Source organism: Abrus precatorius, unplaced genomic scaffold (genome assembly GCF_003935025.1).
Source record: "Abrus precatorius isolate BTA unplaced genomic scaffold, Abrus_2018 Scaffold3, whole genome shotgun sequence".
Lineage (NCBI taxonomy): Eukaryota > Viridiplantae > Streptophyta > Magnoliopsida > Fabales > Fabaceae > Abrus > Abrus precatorius.
Window position 1 is genome coordinate 6,220,341 of NW_020874373.1, and position 20,693 is coordinate 6,241,033.

Genomic DNA, 20,693 nt, shown 5'->3' on the forward strand with positions numbered 1-20,693 from the left:
GGCATTTTTTTTTCTAAGTGAATGGAGGTCAAACGTACCTTAGCTTCAGGAAGAGTGTTAACCAGCTGCTCACATTTATAGAGCCATTCCTTTACCCTTGTTTCATTGAACTTAGGAAATTCAATTTTTGAAATTTTAGTGACATACTGATTTCTTGATGAAAATGTTTGTCTTTGTTAAAATTCAAATGGAGGTACATTACCATCACCAATTCCAGCTTGCGGAGTCATTAATTTTCCTTGTCAAAGATCGTTCCACCTCTTGAAATATTTGTTTGATTTCTTGTCGCATGTGTCATAAAAACGTATCTCAGGATGAAGCTTTGATTTAAGTTGTGATGGAATTTTGGATTCAGGGAGAAATAATCTCCCAGAATTAAATAAACCCAATAATCAAGGGAATTAAATTTGAGAATAGCTCCTGATGCTTATGGATGCATAACAAAAGAGAAAGAAATTAAAGATGTTTTAGAAATTTCTATTGATGATATTATGCCCTCATGAAATGGCAATGTATCTTCATAAGAATAAGGTGGTTACAATAAGCACTAGCAAACTTCTCCCCTATAAAGTGTAACACATTAAAAGGAAAACTGATAAGACGAAAAATATAAGGGCTAAAATACCAAGTGTGTACATAACAGGATAAATTGCAGTATAAATGCTGTAACATTGTACACTCAATATTTTACACTTTGTGAAGATAAGAAAGACGAGAAAAAACAATGAAAACTGTGATGTAAGATGAAAAAAACGGGGTAAAGAAAAGCAGAGGTAGAGTAAATTTATCAAATTGAAGCAAACCCAGGACACCGTAGGAAACAGGGTTATAGATACGGTTACGGATTGTCAAGTCCCAACACAAGATTAGGCGTTGGCCAATGGTGCCCATTACGAGCACCCACAACAAATATGGCCAGAATATAAAAACAGCTTATTTAACTAATGTAAGTGGCCAAAACACGGAATGAGGAAATCTCTGTTAATACATTTCCATACATTGCTTCTTACATAGAAGAGCGGGTTAAATCATACAAGAAAACAGAAAGTTCACTATAATGAACAAAGTGGGTGAGAGGGTGAGAAAATGCTATACTTCAGTCTATTTGTACGAAAAAACCAGGTACGGAAGAAGGATCAAGCTCCCAACACCCTCTGAAATGAACATTGTCTTCCCCACTGTGCTGAAAAGCAGGAATCTGATGTGAAAATCTATCAACCTCTTCTCTTAATATTTCAATTACAGCAGTTTTAGATCTCTGAATTCTAGGAGCCTTGAAAATTGGAAGAGAGCTGCTAAGCGGCATCAGAATAACAACTTGTATAGTCTTATCACTATCTGCTAATACTTCTACTATATGGCATCCACCTCTGCCCTGATTTGATGTCACATCATAGTTCTGGTCCTTGTACAGAGCCCAAATCTCACCTTTTCTTGGGTAAATTTCAAATCTATTATTTGCGATGGGTTCAACATTTAATTTATGAGAGAATGCAGAGAGATATAGAATCCGTGATTTGGCTTTCTTAACTTTGAAGGTACCACAAGATATTGTTCTTTTCAAGTCTTTGGGTGGTGAGCAGGGTTCAAGCACGGACACCTGCAATTTAAAATTAGGGGAAAATTCAATCTTCTTAATTTGAGCATACGTATCGGGCATATTATCCCTATCGCCATATATTGCCCATATCTGACCACAGTGAAACAGCTCTTCAGATTTTTTCTTCTTAAAGTCATAACAGGATGCTCCCGCAACTCTGCAATCTTCTTTGAAACAAGCAGGAACACTTCCTACTGACTGAGGAATATTCCAGTCCTTAACATGTTTGCTGTCATTTGAATGATTATCAGTCAACTTGCCTGTTGTCTGTTCAACGGCATCTCCTTGAGCATTTTTCTTGCTTAAATCTCTAGGTGACTTCCTAACTTTCAGTGCCTCTCTTTCATAATTATTTTTCTCAAAAAGTTTCTGAGGTGTCTTGACCTTCTTATTAGTCTGAGAAGCAGTGGTTCCCTCTGGTTGATTGTAGTCGCTGCAGCCAATGTTTTTTTCATCCTTTCTGACTGTATATTGACCATTGCTTGCTTGACCATTGTCCATACTTTTGTGGTTTGACCTTGGTGATCTTCTGAGGATTGGGGAAACTTTTTTGGCATCACTACTCTCTTGCGACTGTGCTTTGTGAATGCTGTCGTTAGACGTTGCCTGTTCAACTTTACCCTTAGAATATTCACGGTGTGAACAATTGACTCCATTGTTTAACATTCCATCCTCCATCTTCACAAGACCAGGATCACCAATTTCAAAAAAACTAATAGGCAGAGCAGCAGGGTCAAGTTCAAAAGATCCTCTTGGAACACCTTTCCTTTCATCACCTGTCATCTTATATGAAGGAATCTGATGTGAGAATCTATATAGCTCATTAGGTGGAACACAAAATATGCTAATTTTGTTCTCCATAGTTTTCTGAAAGAGACTAACAAACCCTTTCAGTTTGCCAAGATAAGCAACTTTAATGCCAACATTCTCATCAAAATCAGAAAGAACTTCCACATATTGAAATTGATACTCTGAATGCTCTTTTGGATTAGAACTCCATTTAATGTCCCAATGTCTAAAAATCGCCCAAGTTTCTCCCTTCTTTGGATATACCAGATAAGTACCCGTGCTAATTTCTTTTATGCAGTGCATCTGATGAGAGAACATAAAACGATCTGTAGTTCTCTGAGAATGACCAAGTTTGAACTTACCACAAGCAACCGGCAAGCCAGCTTCATGCCAGTCAATCTCATCTTGGACATCGGAGTCAGGTTCCAGCCAAATAATCTGTAACTTGAAAGGGGAGAATACTTTCTTGACCAAAGCATAGAATCTTGGCATACCATCAGTATTATCAAAAATCGCCCATAATTGATTAATAGCAAAACAATCCTCTTCCTTATCCTTCTCAAAATCATTGAAATCTGGATCAGGACAGCAAATCTCTAAATTGGGAGGTAAATTTGACTTCACTGAAGAACAATTCTCAGCCTTTGACTTTCTATTATTAAGATCTGAGTTGGATGCCTCCTTTCTTTGCACATTTGTTTCCTCAACTTTGGTTTTATTCCTTAAAGATGTATCTTCAGGTGGTGAACTTGCTTTATTTCTCATCTCTTCATTCTGACTGCCCACACCAGCAGTAAAAATAGCTGGTCTATTGTTACTGAACGACACACCACTTGCAGGCACTTGTCTTTTCTCCACTTCAGCAGAGGTAAATAACTCATGTTGTCGTGGCCTTTTGAAAGGACCCCCAGAATCACCATCTTGAGTAGTTTCTGTGAACGAAACATGGTGTTTTTTCCTGGAAGATCTCCTGAGGTGATCTCCTGCATTAAATCCAAAAGGATCAGCACCATTTTCTTGAACATTGGTATCTTTCATGTCCTTACTACTTCCATCCTTTTTATCATCTCTCAAATCTGAAGTTGACTGCCTTGCTCTCTTACTTCCAACACTTGTAGAGGTTTGTGATTCCTTGGCTTTCGAAGTAGCAGGGTTGGACGTTCCAGCACCAGCCTTTGTCACTCCTGAAGCCACATGGCCATCTTTGTTCTTTTCAACTTTAGAAGAGACACCACCTCCAGCAGAACATTTTGTCATAGATACAGGACAATACTTCTTAAACTTATCATCCTGTCCTCTACCAGAGAATTTTCCACCAGTGTTTTTTGATGCATCTTTTGGTGGAGCATGTTTGGAATGATCTTTCTGGCTATTAAATGATGCCTGATATCCTGGAGGCACACCATACTGCCCCACATCATGAGCTGTAAAGGTTTTAGAACATTGTTGACAGCACAAGGCAGTATTTAAAATGGTTTTGTAGTATTGATATCTAGTATTACAATGTGGGCAAGATGTCCAAAATGTCTGATGTTCAACCCGCTGATGGGAATTCCAAGCATGGGAGTGTGAAAAAAAATTGTTCTGATAATTTCTTCCATTTCCATCACATTTTGTCCCAAAAGAATTCCCATTTGGGTGACAGGGTGGAACCTTTGGTGCTGTAAATCCCACATGAACTCTAAACCTCGAGTCATACAAAGTACGCCTTGTTTGGTCACCCAACACTCTGTTAGCTTCTCCAATCAACTTGAAAGCAGCTTCTGCACCAGCAGATTTATTTTTATCAGGATGAAGTAGCAGCGCAAGCTTCCTATACTGTTTCTTTATAGTTGCTTCATCAGCAAATCGTTGAGCCTGAAGAATTCCATACCAGTCCATGTCAGACCCAGAGAATTTGTTCTGTGCAGCACAGTGAACCTCACAAACTGCAAGGATCTGAACTATGTTCTGAATCTCAGGAAACAGTTTTTCTGCCTTCATAGCAAACTTCAGTGCCCCTTGAAAATCACCAGCTTGCATTTTATTTTCAGCAATCTGCTTAGCCCTCAGAGCCTCATCCTTGTTGCACTCCATGGTGAACCTAAGTCAAAGCCCCCCAATTACCGTACTTCTATCAATCTCACAGTAATGCATAGACAGGGAGACTTCCCCCTATTCACAAATTCACAACCCAGATGCGGTGCAACATTTTCACCTGATCGACACAAGCCAAATCCCCAATGAACCATTTAATAAGAACATCCAAGTAAACAAAAAAATATAGTTGATGTATTAACAGAAGAAGCAAATCCAGGAAACATTAAATTTTCATTTCAACTCTAACACTACCACTTTCACAATTTGAAAATTCCGATAAAAGGAAGCTAAAAATACGCGTTTCCACTCCTTATTACACAGAGAACAAATACGATGCACAAAACGCGGAAAGCAAAATGAAAACATGTTATTAACAACACCATCAAGTTTACGCACGACAGGAAAATTAAGGAGCAGACAGAAATCATAAACTAAACCCTAATTTCAGAGATTAAAAAGGACCGATCTAAACAGAAAGTAAAGCAGAATCGGAAAGACCTTCACCTAAAACCCTAAATCACAACCTAATGAATAGCGAGATCGAAACAAATGGATGAAGAAGACTTACATGCACCGCAGCTACGAAGAGAGAGAGAGAGAGAGAGAGAGAGTTGAGTTAAGATAATTGAGTTAAATAGTTGACAATACTGTAACCAGCCACACCACACTCTCTCCCAGGTTAGTACAGAGAGAATGTGAGTTGAAAGCGGGAAGCGAAAAATGAGAGTAAAGTGAAGAGGGAAATTGAAAATGTTATGAAACAAAAATGTCTTCCTTCAATCTGAAATTGATTCAAAGAAAGAAGCCCCTCCAATTTATTCTTATTATTTCTTTCTCTAAGAAACTTCCAGATCAATGCCTATGCAGACCACTTCTGTAATTTTAATAAATAATATTCTTCAAATGCAAGTCTCTCTCCCCAAAAATCCCTTCTAAACTCTTGCTTTATTTATCACCTTTATTACAATATTTTTCTTTTATTCAAATCAAATAATACACTTCAGTTGATTATCTCTTTTTATATTTTTTTAATTAGTTAAAATAATTTATTAAAAAAAAATTACCGACTAAAACATGTTTTATTAATGTGCGTGTTTAATTTTCTCGATTTTGATAAAGTATGTGTTTTTAATTTATTAAATGTTAGTGCATTTGCATAGTTTTGAGTGAAAAATTTAAAGTGTATACAGTAATAAATTATCTATGAATACGGGGCGTATGTTTATTAAAATTATTAAGAATGATATATTATATTTATATTAATAAAAATTCATTATTATCCTATATTTTTTCAGATTTAATTTAAAATAATTTTATTGTACATATATAATCATTCAAAATTTTATAAATTTTTAATTTTTAATTATTATAAAATATATTATTTTAAAATAAAAATATTGTGCATTTCACTGACTAGTTTCCTTGGATGCTCGTCTTCTTATACACTTATACCCAATGATTCAGCTATAGGTTTTCACGGATATGATTGAAATTGTAGGATTTGGACCACTGTCGTTAAACATGTCCTTTGTGAGACTAAATACTGTGTTGATTTTTTAAGCCAATCAAGACTTATATTCCAATAAACACATGCATTTTAGATTAATTTACCCACATATGTTAATTATACTCTTCTCAAAATGATTTTTTCCAAGATGAATTATATTCAATTTTAAATTATAATAAGCAATGAGACTTCCTCTCAGGCAAATAAGTGTGTTGATTTTTTGGTTAAGATAGAGAACATGAAGATATTTTCGATTGTACTCTCATTTTCTTTATGATACTTGATTTCAAGATTATTTTATATTTCTTAATTATCTTATGTTTCATATTTTTCTTATTATATTATTTTAAAATCCATGTTTTTTGTTTTTTTTAATCTTCCTTTTTCGTGTCTTTTTTTTTGGGTCTGCATCTAAATAATTCATAAAAACAAAGATGACATATAATTTAGTAGAATTACCTAATTAGATTCTGAAATACAACAAAGATAAAATTAGAATGAAACAATTGTAAGTTTAATAACTTTTACTTCTTAAGTTAATAGTAATTAACATTTGGTTTGAGTGTTTCATTCTATATAAATTAAAAAGCAGTTATATTATAGTTGTATAGAGTGTTTGGTATATACACTTAAACTAAGTATTAAAATATTATTCTAATAATAACAGTTAACATATTATTAGTGTACTGTACTGTAAAATTAAATAAAAATAAAAATAATATATTTTATATTAAATTGAAAATATTATTATAAAAATCTAATAAAACATATCATAAAAATACATCACGAAGAAAAATAAAGTTCTTTATAAATAAATATAAATTGTTAAGGTATAATATAACAATTAAAAAAAAACTATAATCATTGATTATCTTAGAATGAATACTTTATATAATGCTTTAACGTAACTATTTATAATGACATTTATCTTATAAATAAGATTTAAGTGATTTCTAACTTTTATCATACATAGTTTATTAACAATTTTATATCTTATATATCAAACGTACAAGTTAAATAAAAAATAATTTTAATTAAATATATTTGTTACATTTAAAATAAAAAATCATGATTACTATACATAAAATGTTTCATAATTTTTTTATGATTATTACACATATAAGTTAACTAGTCAGATTATTTATTATTTCAGTTAACCATATTGTTACTATTAATCTTCTGCTATTGTATATCTTCCATTGAGAGCAATCAATATTCATTCTGTCGTTCCAATTCTTGAAAGCGCAGATTCGTGCAATTGTATTGCATTATCATGAAACTTCAGCCATAAAAAAGGCTAATGAAAGGGTAAAAATAAAAAAAGTTTTCTTATGGGATGCCATAAACTAAAAGGTCTTCGCATTAAACAAAGATGGGAAGAAAAGTACATAGAGCACCAACACACATTTTAATTAACCTTCTGCCTTCAAATATCATTGCATATGGTGCAAGTGTCGAAGCAAATTTGCAATTATGCATGCTTCTCCATCAGTTGTCTAAACAAATCTTCAGGTGCTGGAATTGAAGACAACATTAAGTCAGATAACATTTTTAAGACGAGACAGTAAATACACTACAAATTTTCTGACATGTCTAAAAGTAAGTAACAAACACTTATGTAAGTTAAACTTTTATAAAAAATATAATACATTACAGAATTTAATGCATTAATAACATTAAATGTTACAATAGATGTTAGAAAAGTTTTACATTGGATGGTATGTTGGTGGACGTTACCAGGTAAGCCAGTGAAGTTTTTGTATTGCTCAAAGCCTTGGCGAATTAACATCTCTGTCCCGTAGACAATAGTAGCTCCACTTTCTTTTGCATCACGCAAGAGCCTCGTGTCTTTTGGTGTGTAAATGGCATCAAACACCAAGCAATAATGCTTTAAAGCGTGCTGCAAATAAAAGCATTGAAATCCTCACAATATGGATGATTTGAATTTGATTAATGCAAAATATAGCATGTGTGAGAAAATAAATGTATTTGCTGGGAGAGTATAAATTATGTAACATGCCATACATAGTCTTGGGGAAATTTAGAATTAAAGTTAGTTAATAATTGTTACGTTGGTTTCTCTCAATCAATTTTTTGCCTACTCAAATAACCATGATCTTTGTGTGAGAGAGGAGATTAACAGAGCTGAAGATTGAGGAACAAACCTTCGGTATTGGGGTCTGATCAATGTGAGGCTTCATTCCCAGAGATGTTGTATTTGCAAGCACCATCCCTTCTTCTGGGTGGAAATTTTCCACTTCATTTAGAGTCATGGCTTTTCCACCAACTTTGTCAGCCAATTCTTTAGCACGTTCTGTTGTTAAGTGGACAACATTTAATGGTCAAAGTTACCAAAAGTATATCAATTTCCTTGTCACTTTTTGCATAGGATGGTGAAGTGAAGTCAATTGTTAAGTGAAGGCATCTAAGAGGACACACACTCTAATATTCATTTTCTGAGAAGGATTCAACTCAATGTCTATAAAGGTTCCATATGATCTTTTCAATGTGAAGCTAAATGTTAATGTCTTACCAAACGTGCGGTTAGCAACTACAACTCTTGCCCCTTTCTGTGCAGCACCATAAGCAAGTGATTTTCCAGCACCACCAGCTCCAAGCACAACAAACAGTTTTCCAGCCAAAGGGGATCCAACAACTGGTTCTTCGCCAAACAAATCTGTGAAAGAGAAACAAACCATACAACCCTTAAGAATATTTTTTTAACCTGGTTTTGTATTGGTTGTGGAAGTCAATTAAGAACCTCGTAAACCATCCTCAATGGCAGTGATAGCCCCTATGTAATCAGTATTAAATGCTATTAACTTTCCATCGGGTCTCCTGACAATGTTATTGATAGCTCCAATTTTCTGTAACAATTGAATCATTTGCAAGATAAGGTAACATGTCTAATAAGTTAAATGATCTTTCTAATGCGTGGTCAAGGACACACTAAGAAATTAATAAATAGTATGTTTTTTTACTAAAAGTTACAATATTTAATATTATTAATATATTGAATTTAGTAATATATTATAATTTTCAATAAAATCTTACTGTACTTAGTTTTTATTGTGTGCCCTTGGACCCACGTTGAAAAAATTGTAACAGTTTTTAGTTTAAGATGATGGTAATGATCAGTACCTTGGCAATAGGATCAACTTCATCCATGCATTTAAGTGCAACCTCCTTGTGAGGAATTGTGCAACTGCATTTTATAATTAAGATGTATTACTATACTTCCTGAGTCCACCATGTAAAAACAATTGAAATTTCCGTTAGATTAAATTTTGTGTGGCAATTATTTCCTTAAGACTGGAGTGAGGACAGAAGTATTAGAGAAATAACCTCAAAGTAAAAAAAGTTTCTGTAGCATTGAAACAAAGAGATAGAGAACCTGCATCCAGAGGCAAAGTCAGGGGATGAGTAAGTATTGAAAAACTTCTCCACATCGTCCACCAAAAAGTGCATATAAACGGCATTCAGCCCAACTGACTTGAAGGCTGCATTGAACAAAAGAGGACTCTTGCTGTGACCCACTGGCTTTCCTATAATTCCATACACCTTAGTATCAGGTCTTATAAGCCTAAAATTGTACAGTTCTAGCATATCTTTTACTGGTGTTTGTCCAGGAGCAGAAATAGCATCCAGCTCCAGTGCACCATAGGTGAGATAACCACCAAATTTGGGGCTAAGTAACCGCGAAATTAAACCTCTCTCGCCCATTACAATTCCTATGGTTGGAACCTGCCACATGTGTGTTTGTATTATGAACCTGTTTGGATGAACTTATGAACAATTTATGACTCTTGTAAACTCTTTTCAACTTACTATAGTTTACTAAAATAAGTTGTTTTCAGCTTATGCCATTAAGTTTCATTGTTAAATTCATGACACAAGTCATTGTTTAAAAAAGCTTATTAAATAAGCATTTAAATAAATTGTCTATCCAAACGCACCCTATATTATAGATATAGATATTCCTCAATAACAAGGTGTCCAACTAAACTCTTAGAAATGCAACTAGTAAAATTGAATTGATTCAGACTACAAAACATGAAATGTTATCATGCATAGCTTACCTGAGAATGTACAGTAATTTGGAAAATGCGTGCACAATCTGTAATGTCCATTGCAGTGGTCACTATCTTCACAATGTCCGCTCCAGTAGTTTGTATCCTTGCTACCAGATTGCCAATGACCTCAGATGTTGGAGTATTGTGAAAATTATGTGAAGAAACTATTACCTTGAAATTATCGGGCTTCTTTCCGTATATGGAACTGTTGAAGTCATTAGCAACCTGCATACAAGGGGAGAGTTACATTAAATTGTAACAATCCAACTTGCAAAAAATTACTACATGGATAGTTGATCTCGGTATCTTTGCAGTATGTTGGAAGCACCATTGAGTTAGAAACAAATTAAAAATGCGGCAAACATTGACACTTTTGGAATATCTAATTCATGGACAGTTTAGAGACAATGATGTTTGAGCCGGATAGGAATATTATGGACGGCAAAGTTCTCCCTCCAAGTATTTAACAAGTTTTGTTATATGTTTGATAATTAAATTTTTGACTAGCGGTGGGAAATGATCCTCATTAAATAGGTACCTGAAGTTCAATATCAACATAATCAGCTCCTAATTCCATTGCTAGACGAAGCGCATCCTGTCTCTTGCTTTCATCCCCTTCATACCGACCACCTTCCCACATTGGTCTGAAAAAACACAGTACATCATAATGATACTATTCTGCACAACTCATATTTTTCAAAAACATTAGTATGAATGTGTGTGTGTGTGTATTTTCTACCTGTAAGTGACAATTGTGGGTAAAGGACTCTGCTTTATGAGAGTTTCAAGATGGGGTCTTGGATTGAAGCTTCTCACATAATCAAGACGGATCTCAACAAGGTCAGCGCCAATTTCCTTGGCCATTCGCATCTCATTCAACATATCAGTGATTGTGGTTCCAAGAAGTGGAGTGCATACAAGTGTAGGACTGTTTCCAGCTCCACCATCACCACCCCTTTGCAAATTGGAGGCTTCCAACTAATTGCCATTCACATGCATTCCCACAAATTAATGCAACCAAATATTTAATCCAACATTATTATATGAACATTTTACACATAGCTAATTCAATCCTAGTGCTAGTGCTAGTACTAGTGTGGCAATGCTTCTGCTAGCTCTATTTATCAAAATAAATGTCAAAGTTGAATTTTTTACGAAAGAGTGAAAAGAGAAGAGTACCGAAAGGCTTCCCATGCTGAATAGTGGTGTCCTTGATTCTCTGGGTGGGGTGTAAAATACAAAAGTTGGGTTGTATGGTATCCTTAGTTTATATGAAATTTTCAGTGTAGACAAAACCAGCAGTTGAAGGAGAAACAAAGTGCTAGTGGCTAGTGGCTACTGGCTACTGGCTAGTCCATTTTTTAAAATTGTGAGTTGTTACTTGTTGGGTTGGTTTTAATGATTGCATTTATAGTTCATAGACTTTATTAGAAACATACTATTAACTAGTGATGTCATAACTTCTCCGACCAATATTAGAAAGTGGGATTATAAAAAAAGGTAAATGAAAAGGACAGTGGTTTTTGTTGATCCACCTGCAGCAGCACAAATACCAACGGGTGTCTAGAGAGAATATCTCGCAGACTCGTCGTTCCCTCTCTAGACCACATCTTTCTTTTATGTTTTGTCTTAAACAACACAACGTCTATAAAACCATAGAATTCCCAATGGGCCTGAAGCTGGCACGCCATAAATGCTCTTACTATTGGAATTCGCTAATAGAGTATTTTTTAAGCCTTAAATATAAAAAAATATAGAATAAATTTGAGATATATTAATTAATAAAATTTTTTATATCTTTCTTTTATTGTTTAATATTATAAATATTTTTGAAATAAAATTTATATTTATGAAACACATAACTAATTTGTTTTATTTATTTTAAATAATTTAATCTTTTGAAAGTTTTTTTTTTCTAAAAAAAAATTAAGCTTTTGCACAAATATAGTTAAATAAATTACCCTAAGAGTCATTCTGAACAATTATGATTAACTTATGATTGAGTCAGATAATATTATTATAGGCGCTTTTAACCATTATACTCAAGTTTGAAATCATATCTTAAGCTGAAATATCTTCATTAATTAATCTGTGTTTCGTGGAATTATATTATAGTTTAAACCATTGATTTTTAGGGGAAAAAAAGCACCATTTTTTTTACCAGTTATGTCACCCTCAAATTTTGTAAGTTTAATAACAAAAAAAAAAAAAAAAACTTTTTGAAGTTTTATTCCAAAAATCCGAAGCGCCAAAATAAATTGAACAATGTCTTTCAGATGCGTCAAGTATAACTCTTGCTCTGTTGCCTATTATTTCAACTTTGGTATATTGCATTGCAGTTTTAGTCCCAAATAAAAATGAGGTACATTTCTCTTTTAAATATGATGTTATGAGATGAGATGTGTATGAACTTCTTCATAGGCGCACCCTCACTCAACTTGTACAATCAATTTATGGAAGCAACGCCTTCAAAACTTGGATAAAACAATTTCCCGCATAATTTTTTCAGGTGCTGCACAAAGAGAAAACCACCGGAAAGTAAGAATTGGTTTAGCTTTTAAGCTCTTATTTAAGATAAACTTTAAGTACATTAAACAATAACATGTTAGAGTGACACTTCTAGTGCTTCCCTTGCAGGTAGCTTCTCTACACGCTTCTTTTATCCCCTTCGTGAGTTTTACAATTAATATCTTCACTAAAAAATATATCTTGGTTTAATTAGTCATTAAAGTTTTAAACCTCCGTTTTTAATCATTCTATTCACTTTAAGTTCAATGTTACTTATTCTCAGCGTGTATGGTTTTGCGTCTGTTTGATTTAATTAAGAAAAAGTGAAGATCGTACCTTGTAGACCTGTGAAGAGATTGAACTGAGCAATAGCCTGCCTTAAGAACATTTCGACCCCACTCACAGTTATTGCTCCTGCAGCATCTGCATCTTTCAGTAATGTGGTTCTTCTTGGTGTATAGACAGCATCAAAGACTAATTGGTAGTTTCCCAAAGTTGCCTTGAAGAAGAGGGTCACCATCATTAATAATTAAACTCACATTAAACATTTGTTTTATTTGCATAAAGAGTGTAGAACCTCAGCCACTGGAATTCTGTCTGTGTTGGGATGCATTCCTAATGGTGTTGCATTTGCAAGTATTGCCCCTTTCTCTGGCTGAAACTTTACCAACTCTTTGTAAGGCTTAGCTTCACCAAGTACAGCACAAGCAAGAGATTTTGCTCTTTCTGCTTGAACAAAATGAGAGAATAAGAAAACATGCAAATGTAACATTGCGTCTACAATAAGGTATTGGTCAAAGTAATGCATATTGAGGCTCGTGGCCCTTTCTGGAGAAGAAAATTGAATGGCATGATAGGAATGTGGATGTTTGTAAAACTTCAGCTCTAGCATGAGAAAGAATAAAAAGAAAATTAAACTTTATTATAGACATGATGTGGCTTATTTTTATACCAAAATCAATGTCAAAGATAACTACACGAGCTCCTCTGCTTTTAGCACCAAATCCCAGTGCTTTCCCTGCACCACCCGCACCAACTAGCACAAACAATCGTCCAGTAAGGGGTGAGCCACCATCATTGCAACCATGCTCTGACAATTGATTCATGGGAATCAGTAAATCAGTATTGGTTAGTTAAAATCATGCCAATTGTAATTTGCACTTGCTTTGGAAGAAAGCCATGATAATAGAGAAATTGGGTAAAACTTAGATCAAGTTCTCAAATTAAACAATGATATATGAATGATTTTTTTCCAACATTAAATAGCCTCCATCAAGAATAAATAGCGGAATCTTTGAAAAGTATCCACATGTCATTGTTTGAATCGAAAACTTAATGACAACTGGCATATAAGGAACTTGATCTAAGTTTTTTCCACGAAAATTTCAGTGAAATTTCAAGAAAGAAGATAAGACAATCCTTCAGTAACAATAAAAAGTGAAACATGCCCAGTAATTACTGTTAAAGATGGAAACCACTCTTGGGTCTGCTCCTAACAATTCAATCTTTTAAGAAAGTTGGTCTTATATATTGTTTCAAATTCGCAAACTCCTTGACCAAGAGAAAAGGAGTTTGACATTTCACCCTTAGGCATTCATGTAATAGTTTCAGCTTTTAGGATGTTGATTTTCTTAAAACGCATTTGACAACGTAAAGGAAATTATAATAAACACGACAGTGGGAGAGTCTTACCAATGAGTGCATCCTCAATTGCAGTTATTGAACCCTCACAATCTGTATTATAACCAACAAGCTTCCCATCTCTTGGTCTCCTTATAATAGTATTAACAGCTCCTATAGACTGGTGGAACATAAAATAAAACGAATTGATTATGTATTACTAAAACAATCATTACAAGGAAGAATAACTGCATCTTAAGTCCATTTTAATAGAGCACCGTTGTCAACAACAACGATATGCCTTATAGCATTAAAAGCTATTTTGGACAGACTAATTTCCTTCAGAATAACATCAGTTTCAAATGATCAAAGAAAGCTATCATGACTCTTCAAGAGAAAAAAATGTACAAAAACACACTTCCTTTTATTATGTTTATATTCACCACCAAAATATATAGTCATATAATCATGTTAGTGGGAATAATTCATTAATTCCCTCTAACCAAATTTTGCGTTGGCTTTATAAAACTAGCTTTATTTATTTAACGAGCCTTTTCCTGAGATTGAATGTGGATTGTCAATGAGCGCAGAATAAATGGAAGGGTCATGTAGAAATAGAGCAAGAACAAATAAGGTGACATATACAGCAGCACAGAAAACAGTTAAAGCTCCGCACATCAGCTCATGTATATACAAAATAAAAGTGATTTAAGCCAAAAGTGTTGTAATGTATACCCTAGTGTAGAGAAGAACTACTTTTTAAATACATGTTGAGCCATGACATTGGAAATAAATAACCAATATGGAACACTTCTAAATCTACGTGGAAAAACAAGCCAACCTGAGCAAGTGGATGGACTTCATCACAAAACTTCACAACTTCTTCCTTATATGGAATTCCAACACTGCAGTACAAAAGAAGTTGATGAGAAATTTCCAAATAAGAGAGAAAAACAAACACTTAATTGGTTGATGTGATAACAAAAAGATTAAAACACTATGATTGCAGTAAATTTAACTGCTTAAGTTCTTGTGTAAGAACAGATTCATGCAAACCAAAAAATCAAATAGGAGCAGTTCAGGATGAGGACTACGGTGAGAAAATAAGTCCAACTGGATTGATAGTTAATATGTAACATACCTAAAACCAGTAAAGTCAGGGCCTGGATAGGTGCTAAAGAACTCTTTAAGATCATCAACAAACATGGGGACATAGATTCCATTATAGTTTACATGTCTGAAGGAAGGATTATGCAACATAGGGCCTTTGCTGTGGCCAACTGGTTTTGAGATGAGCCCAATAACTTTAGTATATGCATTTACATGTTCCAATTTATAGGCTTCCCGAAGACCTTCTAGAGAAGGCAGTCCAGGAATTGGATTTCCAGCCAATGATCCACAGACAAAGAAACCACCAAATTTTGGACTCAGAAGCTGGCTTATTAATCCTCTTTCTCCAGCAGAATAGGCAATCACTGGTACCTGAACATTTCTACTAGAGCAGGCTTACATTAGAAAGTAGAAACAACCATTGTGGAAAAGAAGGAGAAAATAAATTTTGATATAACAACATATCAAAAAGATCTCCACAAAATAAAAGTGTTTGAAAGCTTCCATTTTTTAACATTAGAAATTATGCCGCTTTTTGTAAATCATTTCCTGACAGCCAGAATTATTTTTGCTATAGTACAATTTATATTGGAAACATGATTTATTCAGGAGATGTGTATGATAGATCTTGATAAACCTGACATGGAGCATTTTGCTGTATTATGCAAACATCAAGTTTGATATCAACCCAGCCTATTTTTTTGGATATCCCATAAAATTCAGATAATAACAAAATGTCTGAGTCTAATGAGTCTCAATAGGTTAAATTCTCATGTTCCCTGAAAATTAGATCATCTGTAAACCTGGTTCACGTAGCAACTAATGTTCAAGTTTAACCTAATGTATCTCAGTACCCAAATTTTGGCGACCCTTCTCTTTCCTTTCATCAAGTCCTCAGATCTCCTTTGATCCAATAAATAAGCTTTAGAAAAAAAAAAAAAAAACAAAAAAACTCATGCCTGAAAAATGGGAAGCAAGCTAAATATTCTTGTGATTTCTGTTATATCAGCTGCATGTGTGACAAGTTTGACGATATCTGCTCCAGTAGCTTGCATGAGTGCAACAAGTTGAAGGAGTTCTTCTTTTGGAGGGGTGATGCCATCCACACAGCAGGAAACAATTATTTTGCCACAATTATTATGATTTCTTTTATGTTCCACCAAGGTCATAAAACAAGAAGCTGCCTGAACAATCATACATTGTAAAGAGATTTACAAAACTACAAAAAAATATCAATTTCAAATAGGACCTATCAAGTTGATATATTTTTTTCATTTTATTAGTTGATAAGCTATGAACATTTGTACAATAGAAGCAATATATGAACACTGCTATTGCTATGCCATTAAATTAAAATTGTTATAGGTCAGGGAAAAACAAACAAACTATAGATTGGATGCAATGAAACAATGCTAAGAGAATATACCTTCAGCTCAATGTCTACGAATTCAGCCCCCAATTCCACAGCTAGCTGTAATGCTTCCAACCGCACATTCTCATCACCCTCATATAAACCACCTTCCCATTTCGGCCTTTAAAAATGTAAATAAAACAAATATATCGAATGCAAATGATTAAGCATGTGAAAGTAAAGAAAAGGTAGAGATACTTTAGCTTAATTACATCACTTATTTAATAAATTCTTATCGAAATAAGTTAAAAAAAAAATTTGACTGGCTTAATAAAATAAGCTAAATCATAAACCACTTCTATAAATTCGAATAAATTCTTTCAACTCACCTTAATTTAACAATAATCTTTCTCACAAATCACAATTTTTTAAACCTTGTGTGGTTGTATGTAATGAGAGAGCTATTTTTATAGGAAGATGAGAAAATAAAATCTTAATCATAAAACTATTTTTGTACAAAGTCATGTAACTTGTCAATAACACCTCCATAAATCCTACTCATTCATTACAAGATTTCCTATACATCTACACACATAGATAGTCAAATTTAATATCATCATGATAATCTTAATCTATAGCCAAAGCAACAGGGCATGAGATGCATTACCGATTAACAATAATCACAGGCAGTGGCTTATTTGTGAGAATAATTTTCAGGTCACGAAGAGGGTGAAAGTTGGTGATAGAGTCAAGGCTAATCTCCACTATATCAGCACCTTGTGCCTTTGCCTGATGCATGTCATTCACAAGCTGCTCAACAGATTGTTGTGTTGTGAGTGGAACACAAACCATTAGAGAATGATTCAACACTTCGTCACTACCCATTTGATTGATCAAAAGGAAACCAAGAACACCCCACAAACTATATATTCAAGAGACGTAATAGTTGGTAGAGAATCCTTATCCACAGCTAACTGACAAAGCCCAACAAAGCAAATGGAATTGGAATACGGAAGTGAAGTTTTACTAATATGAGTCAGAGTCAGAGGCGTTGAAACCACCAACTACTACAACTATAACATAACAACCATAAACATGAGAATAAGGCAAGAACTTGGTGTGGTAGTGGTGATTGGTGAGGTTCAAATCATTAATCATTCCAAGGAAAATCTTTACGCAAATAAGAAAAGTTGAAAGCTAGATATTGAGCACAAAGAGGAGTCAAGATTCTGCAGAGTGCAATGAAAATTGTGACAGCAATATAATATTTCCTTCCACTTGATATCATTTATTGTCTCTCTGTTTTAAAATTAAGTATCATTGATTATGATGAAATTGCTTTTGAATTATTAAATATGATTTAGATACGAATATAAATTAATTTAAATCACATTATTTTTTATTTTTTGTAAAAAAAATATATTTTTGGAAATATAAGAATTTTTTTAATTATAAAACAAATAAAGCCTTAATTTATGAGAATTAAGTGTACGTTAAATTTAATATTTTCAAAATAAGTAATAAAATTTATTTTTATTTATTAAATAAAAATAATAAATATTTTTATATAATTAACATATTCGATACATGTATAATTTTTAATTACTAATTATTTTTTCTTATGGAAAGTATTTATTTTAAACATATCAGTCCTGTAATTATTGGGGAAAAAAATGTCGCAAATGTGTTTAAAATATTAAATAAAATAGAAAATTTTTTATATTCAAATACTTGATTTATCATTTAATGTTTTCTATCCTTAATATATTACCTAACAAAACCATCAATAAAAGAACAATTGAAATTATTGGAAGAAAAAGAAAAAGAAAATTACATTTTCAATCCCTAAAGACACATACATGAGAAAGTTTTTTTAAAAATTATAAATTGAACGTAATTTAACATTCTTTACGCGAATTCTTAGACTCATAAAAACATAATTTTATTACTTGTAACCTTTCTTTAGCACACAATTATTCAAATCTTTAAGTAAATTTAAAGCACTCTCATGTTGAGGTAAGAAAGCTCATGTTAAATAAGTAAATACATATTTTAGTTTATGAAATTATAAGTGTTAATTATAAGCATTTATTCTATATTAAAATTTTATGATTCGAACAATTTTTATTTATTTTTTTAATTTTGTTTATGTGAGACTTTTATAAATAGTGTCTTTTCATTTTAATACAACACATCATCCATCTCATTCAAAGTTTCACGTATCTATACTCTTATACAGAGAAAATTTAAAACTTTTTATTATAATCTTACAAATAAATATGCAAATCTTCTTTGACCTACAAAACAACTACCTAAGTCTCAAAATACATAAAAAGACTTATGTGTTGAGGTGAGAAATTAATATGAAATCACTATAAAAAAAATTATCACTTTGTTTTCAAAATTTTTAATGGAAAACCTAGATAAATAATAACCATTTTAGCATTAAGCCACAAAAATACTTGTTTTCTCTTCACCAAAGAAAATATTTACTTTAAATTAATCATGATAATTTTTTTCAATCCTTTTTCTCACTTTCTTCGTTGTTCAATCAAGTAGTAAAAAAATTTACACCTCGTGTAAAAATAAATAACTGTAAAAAATATCAATTAAATGGATAAAAAATGAAATTTAACGCTGAACTAAAAAATAAATAAAAAATAAATTATACTCAAAAATATTTTTTATTTTTACATCAAGGTATTTTAATTTGTTATTGTTTATTTAAACTTAAGAATATACTTCAATTTTATCATATAATTAAACATGTGATTTTTTTATAATATTTAAATTACGTACTACATTCAAATATTGTTTAGAATAATTTTTTATAATATTTCTTTAGTATGATTTTTTTGTTGGAAAATAAATGTGATGAGAAATTTTAATAATACACTTTTTATTAGTGTAGATTTTAGATATTTAGTAAACTTTAATTCACAATAAAAAGTGTGTTGATAATAATACATTAAAAATACATTAATACCAACCACAAAGAATTTATATTAATAGCATTTCTTGAAATGGGGGATGGCTCGTGACACAAAAAAGACAACTTGTTAGAAAGTATTTCATGTTGAATGGTTGTCAGGGTGCTTTTAGGCTGTGATCTTCATGTCTCTTTTATAAAAAAAATAAAATCAATATCTTATTATGATTAATAGCAAATAGTTATATATTATAAATTTATATATTTAAAAGTATTTATAATAATAAATAATTAAAGCAGTGATTTGTAGATTAAATAAATAAATATATTATTTTATATAAATAATGACCAAATGTCTTAATAATGCAAATATTACAATAATTGCAAATATTAAAAAACTTATTAATTAATGCAACAAAGAATGAAAAAAGTAGTATAAATTTTTTACTATAAATAAGATAAGGGGAGCACAAAATTATAAACGATAACAATTTATATAAAGTTTTTTTTTTTTTACTGTATTCTCCTCATTGTCATTTTAATAATTCTTCTAGTATTTTATTTAAATACACACATTTACTATCTAAAAACTATAAAATGTATTTAATGATTTTTTTATTTAGTAATTTAAATTATGTGTAGGCATAAAAGGTAAGAGAGTTTATACATGTTTTATTAAAAATTATAGAATTCAATACATGTATGGATACTATTAAATGTCATAATTTTTAATAAAATTTTATTATTTATAATTTTTTATTGTATATAAATTTGCACATATTATAAATTTTTTTATAAAAGAATAATCATCATTATTTTTTGTCCTAATTAAACAAATGAAAACTAATTTTTAAATGTATTCATAGTTAACTTTTTTTAATATTTTTATTTATTGTGAAATTTTAAGATACTCGCCTATTTTGTATATATATATATATATATATGAGTAATTAATATAGCTACTTGATACTAGGTATATTTTTTAAAATCTTATTTAAATTTATGATATATAAGTACTTTTTATTGCCTTGATGTCTTTCATTATTTGTTTACTGTAAAAAAAGACTATAGCGTATTTGTAAGATGTTTGTTTCTTTTTAAATTTGTGCAATATTTTCTATAATGAG

The 20,693-nt window shown here is 32.0% G+C and overlaps 3 protein-coding genes across 4 annotated transcripts; all 3 read right to left on the reverse strand.

Moving 5' to 3' along the window:
• Positions 1 to 471: 471 nt before the first annotated feature.
• On the reverse strand, positions 472 to 5,364 carry LOC113861153. 2 transcript variants are annotated; one of them, XM_027493771.1, is made up of 2 exons: positions 5,037 to 5,364; positions 472 to 4,586 (listed from the first exon to the last, which is right to left on the reverse strand). In XM_027493771.1, exon 2 carries the CDS (start codon positions 4,463 to 4,465, stop codon positions 1,097 to 1,099), a length of 3,369 nt encoding a protein of 1,122 aa, XP_027349572.1. In that variant the 5' UTR covers positions 4,466 to 4,586; positions 5,037 to 5,364; the 3' UTR covers positions 472 to 1,096. The 2 variants fall into 2 exon arrangements, with proteins under 2 accessions (XP_027349572.1, XP_027349573.1); XM_027493772.1 differs by having other exon boundaries at positions 478 to 4,472; positions 5,037 to 5,237.
• Positions 5,365 to 7,215: 1,851 nt separating this feature from the next.
• Positions 7,216 to 11,645, reverse strand: LOC113863744 (bifunctional 3-dehydroquinate dehydratase/shikimate dehydrogenase, chloroplastic-like). Its single transcript, XM_027497430.1, has 11 exons — positions 11,228 to 11,645; positions 10,788 to 11,026; positions 10,587 to 10,692; positions 10,055 to 10,273; positions 9,370 to 9,719; positions 9,117 to 9,180; positions 8,737 to 8,842; positions 8,509 to 8,652; positions 8,141 to 8,289; positions 7,713 to 7,875; positions 7,216 to 7,490 (listed from the first exon to the last, which is right to left on the reverse strand). The coding sequence occupies exons 1-11, from the start codon at positions 11,240 to 11,242 to the stop codon at positions 7,447 to 7,449; spliced, it is 1,599 nt and encodes a 532-aa protein (XP_027353231.1). The 5' UTR covers positions 11,243 to 11,645; the 3' UTR covers positions 7,216 to 7,446.
• A 721-nt stretch (positions 11,646 to 12,366) lies between these two features.
• On the reverse strand, positions 12,367 to 17,868 carry LOC113863575 (bifunctional 3-dehydroquinate dehydratase/shikimate dehydrogenase, chloroplastic-like). Its single transcript, XM_027497207.1, has 10 exons — positions 17,305 to 17,868; positions 16,713 to 16,818; positions 16,246 to 16,470; positions 15,318 to 15,658; positions 15,018 to 15,081; positions 14,249 to 14,357; positions 13,509 to 13,646; positions 13,134 to 13,282; positions 12,893 to 13,055; positions 12,367 to 12,560 (listed from the first exon to the last, which is right to left on the reverse strand). Exons 1-10 carry the CDS (start codon positions 17,520 to 17,522, stop codon positions 12,517 to 12,519), a joined length of 1,557 nt encoding a protein of 518 aa, XP_027353008.1. The 5' UTR covers positions 17,523 to 17,868; the 3' UTR covers positions 12,367 to 12,516.
• Between the last annotated feature and the right edge of the window lie 2,825 nt (positions 17,869 to 20,693).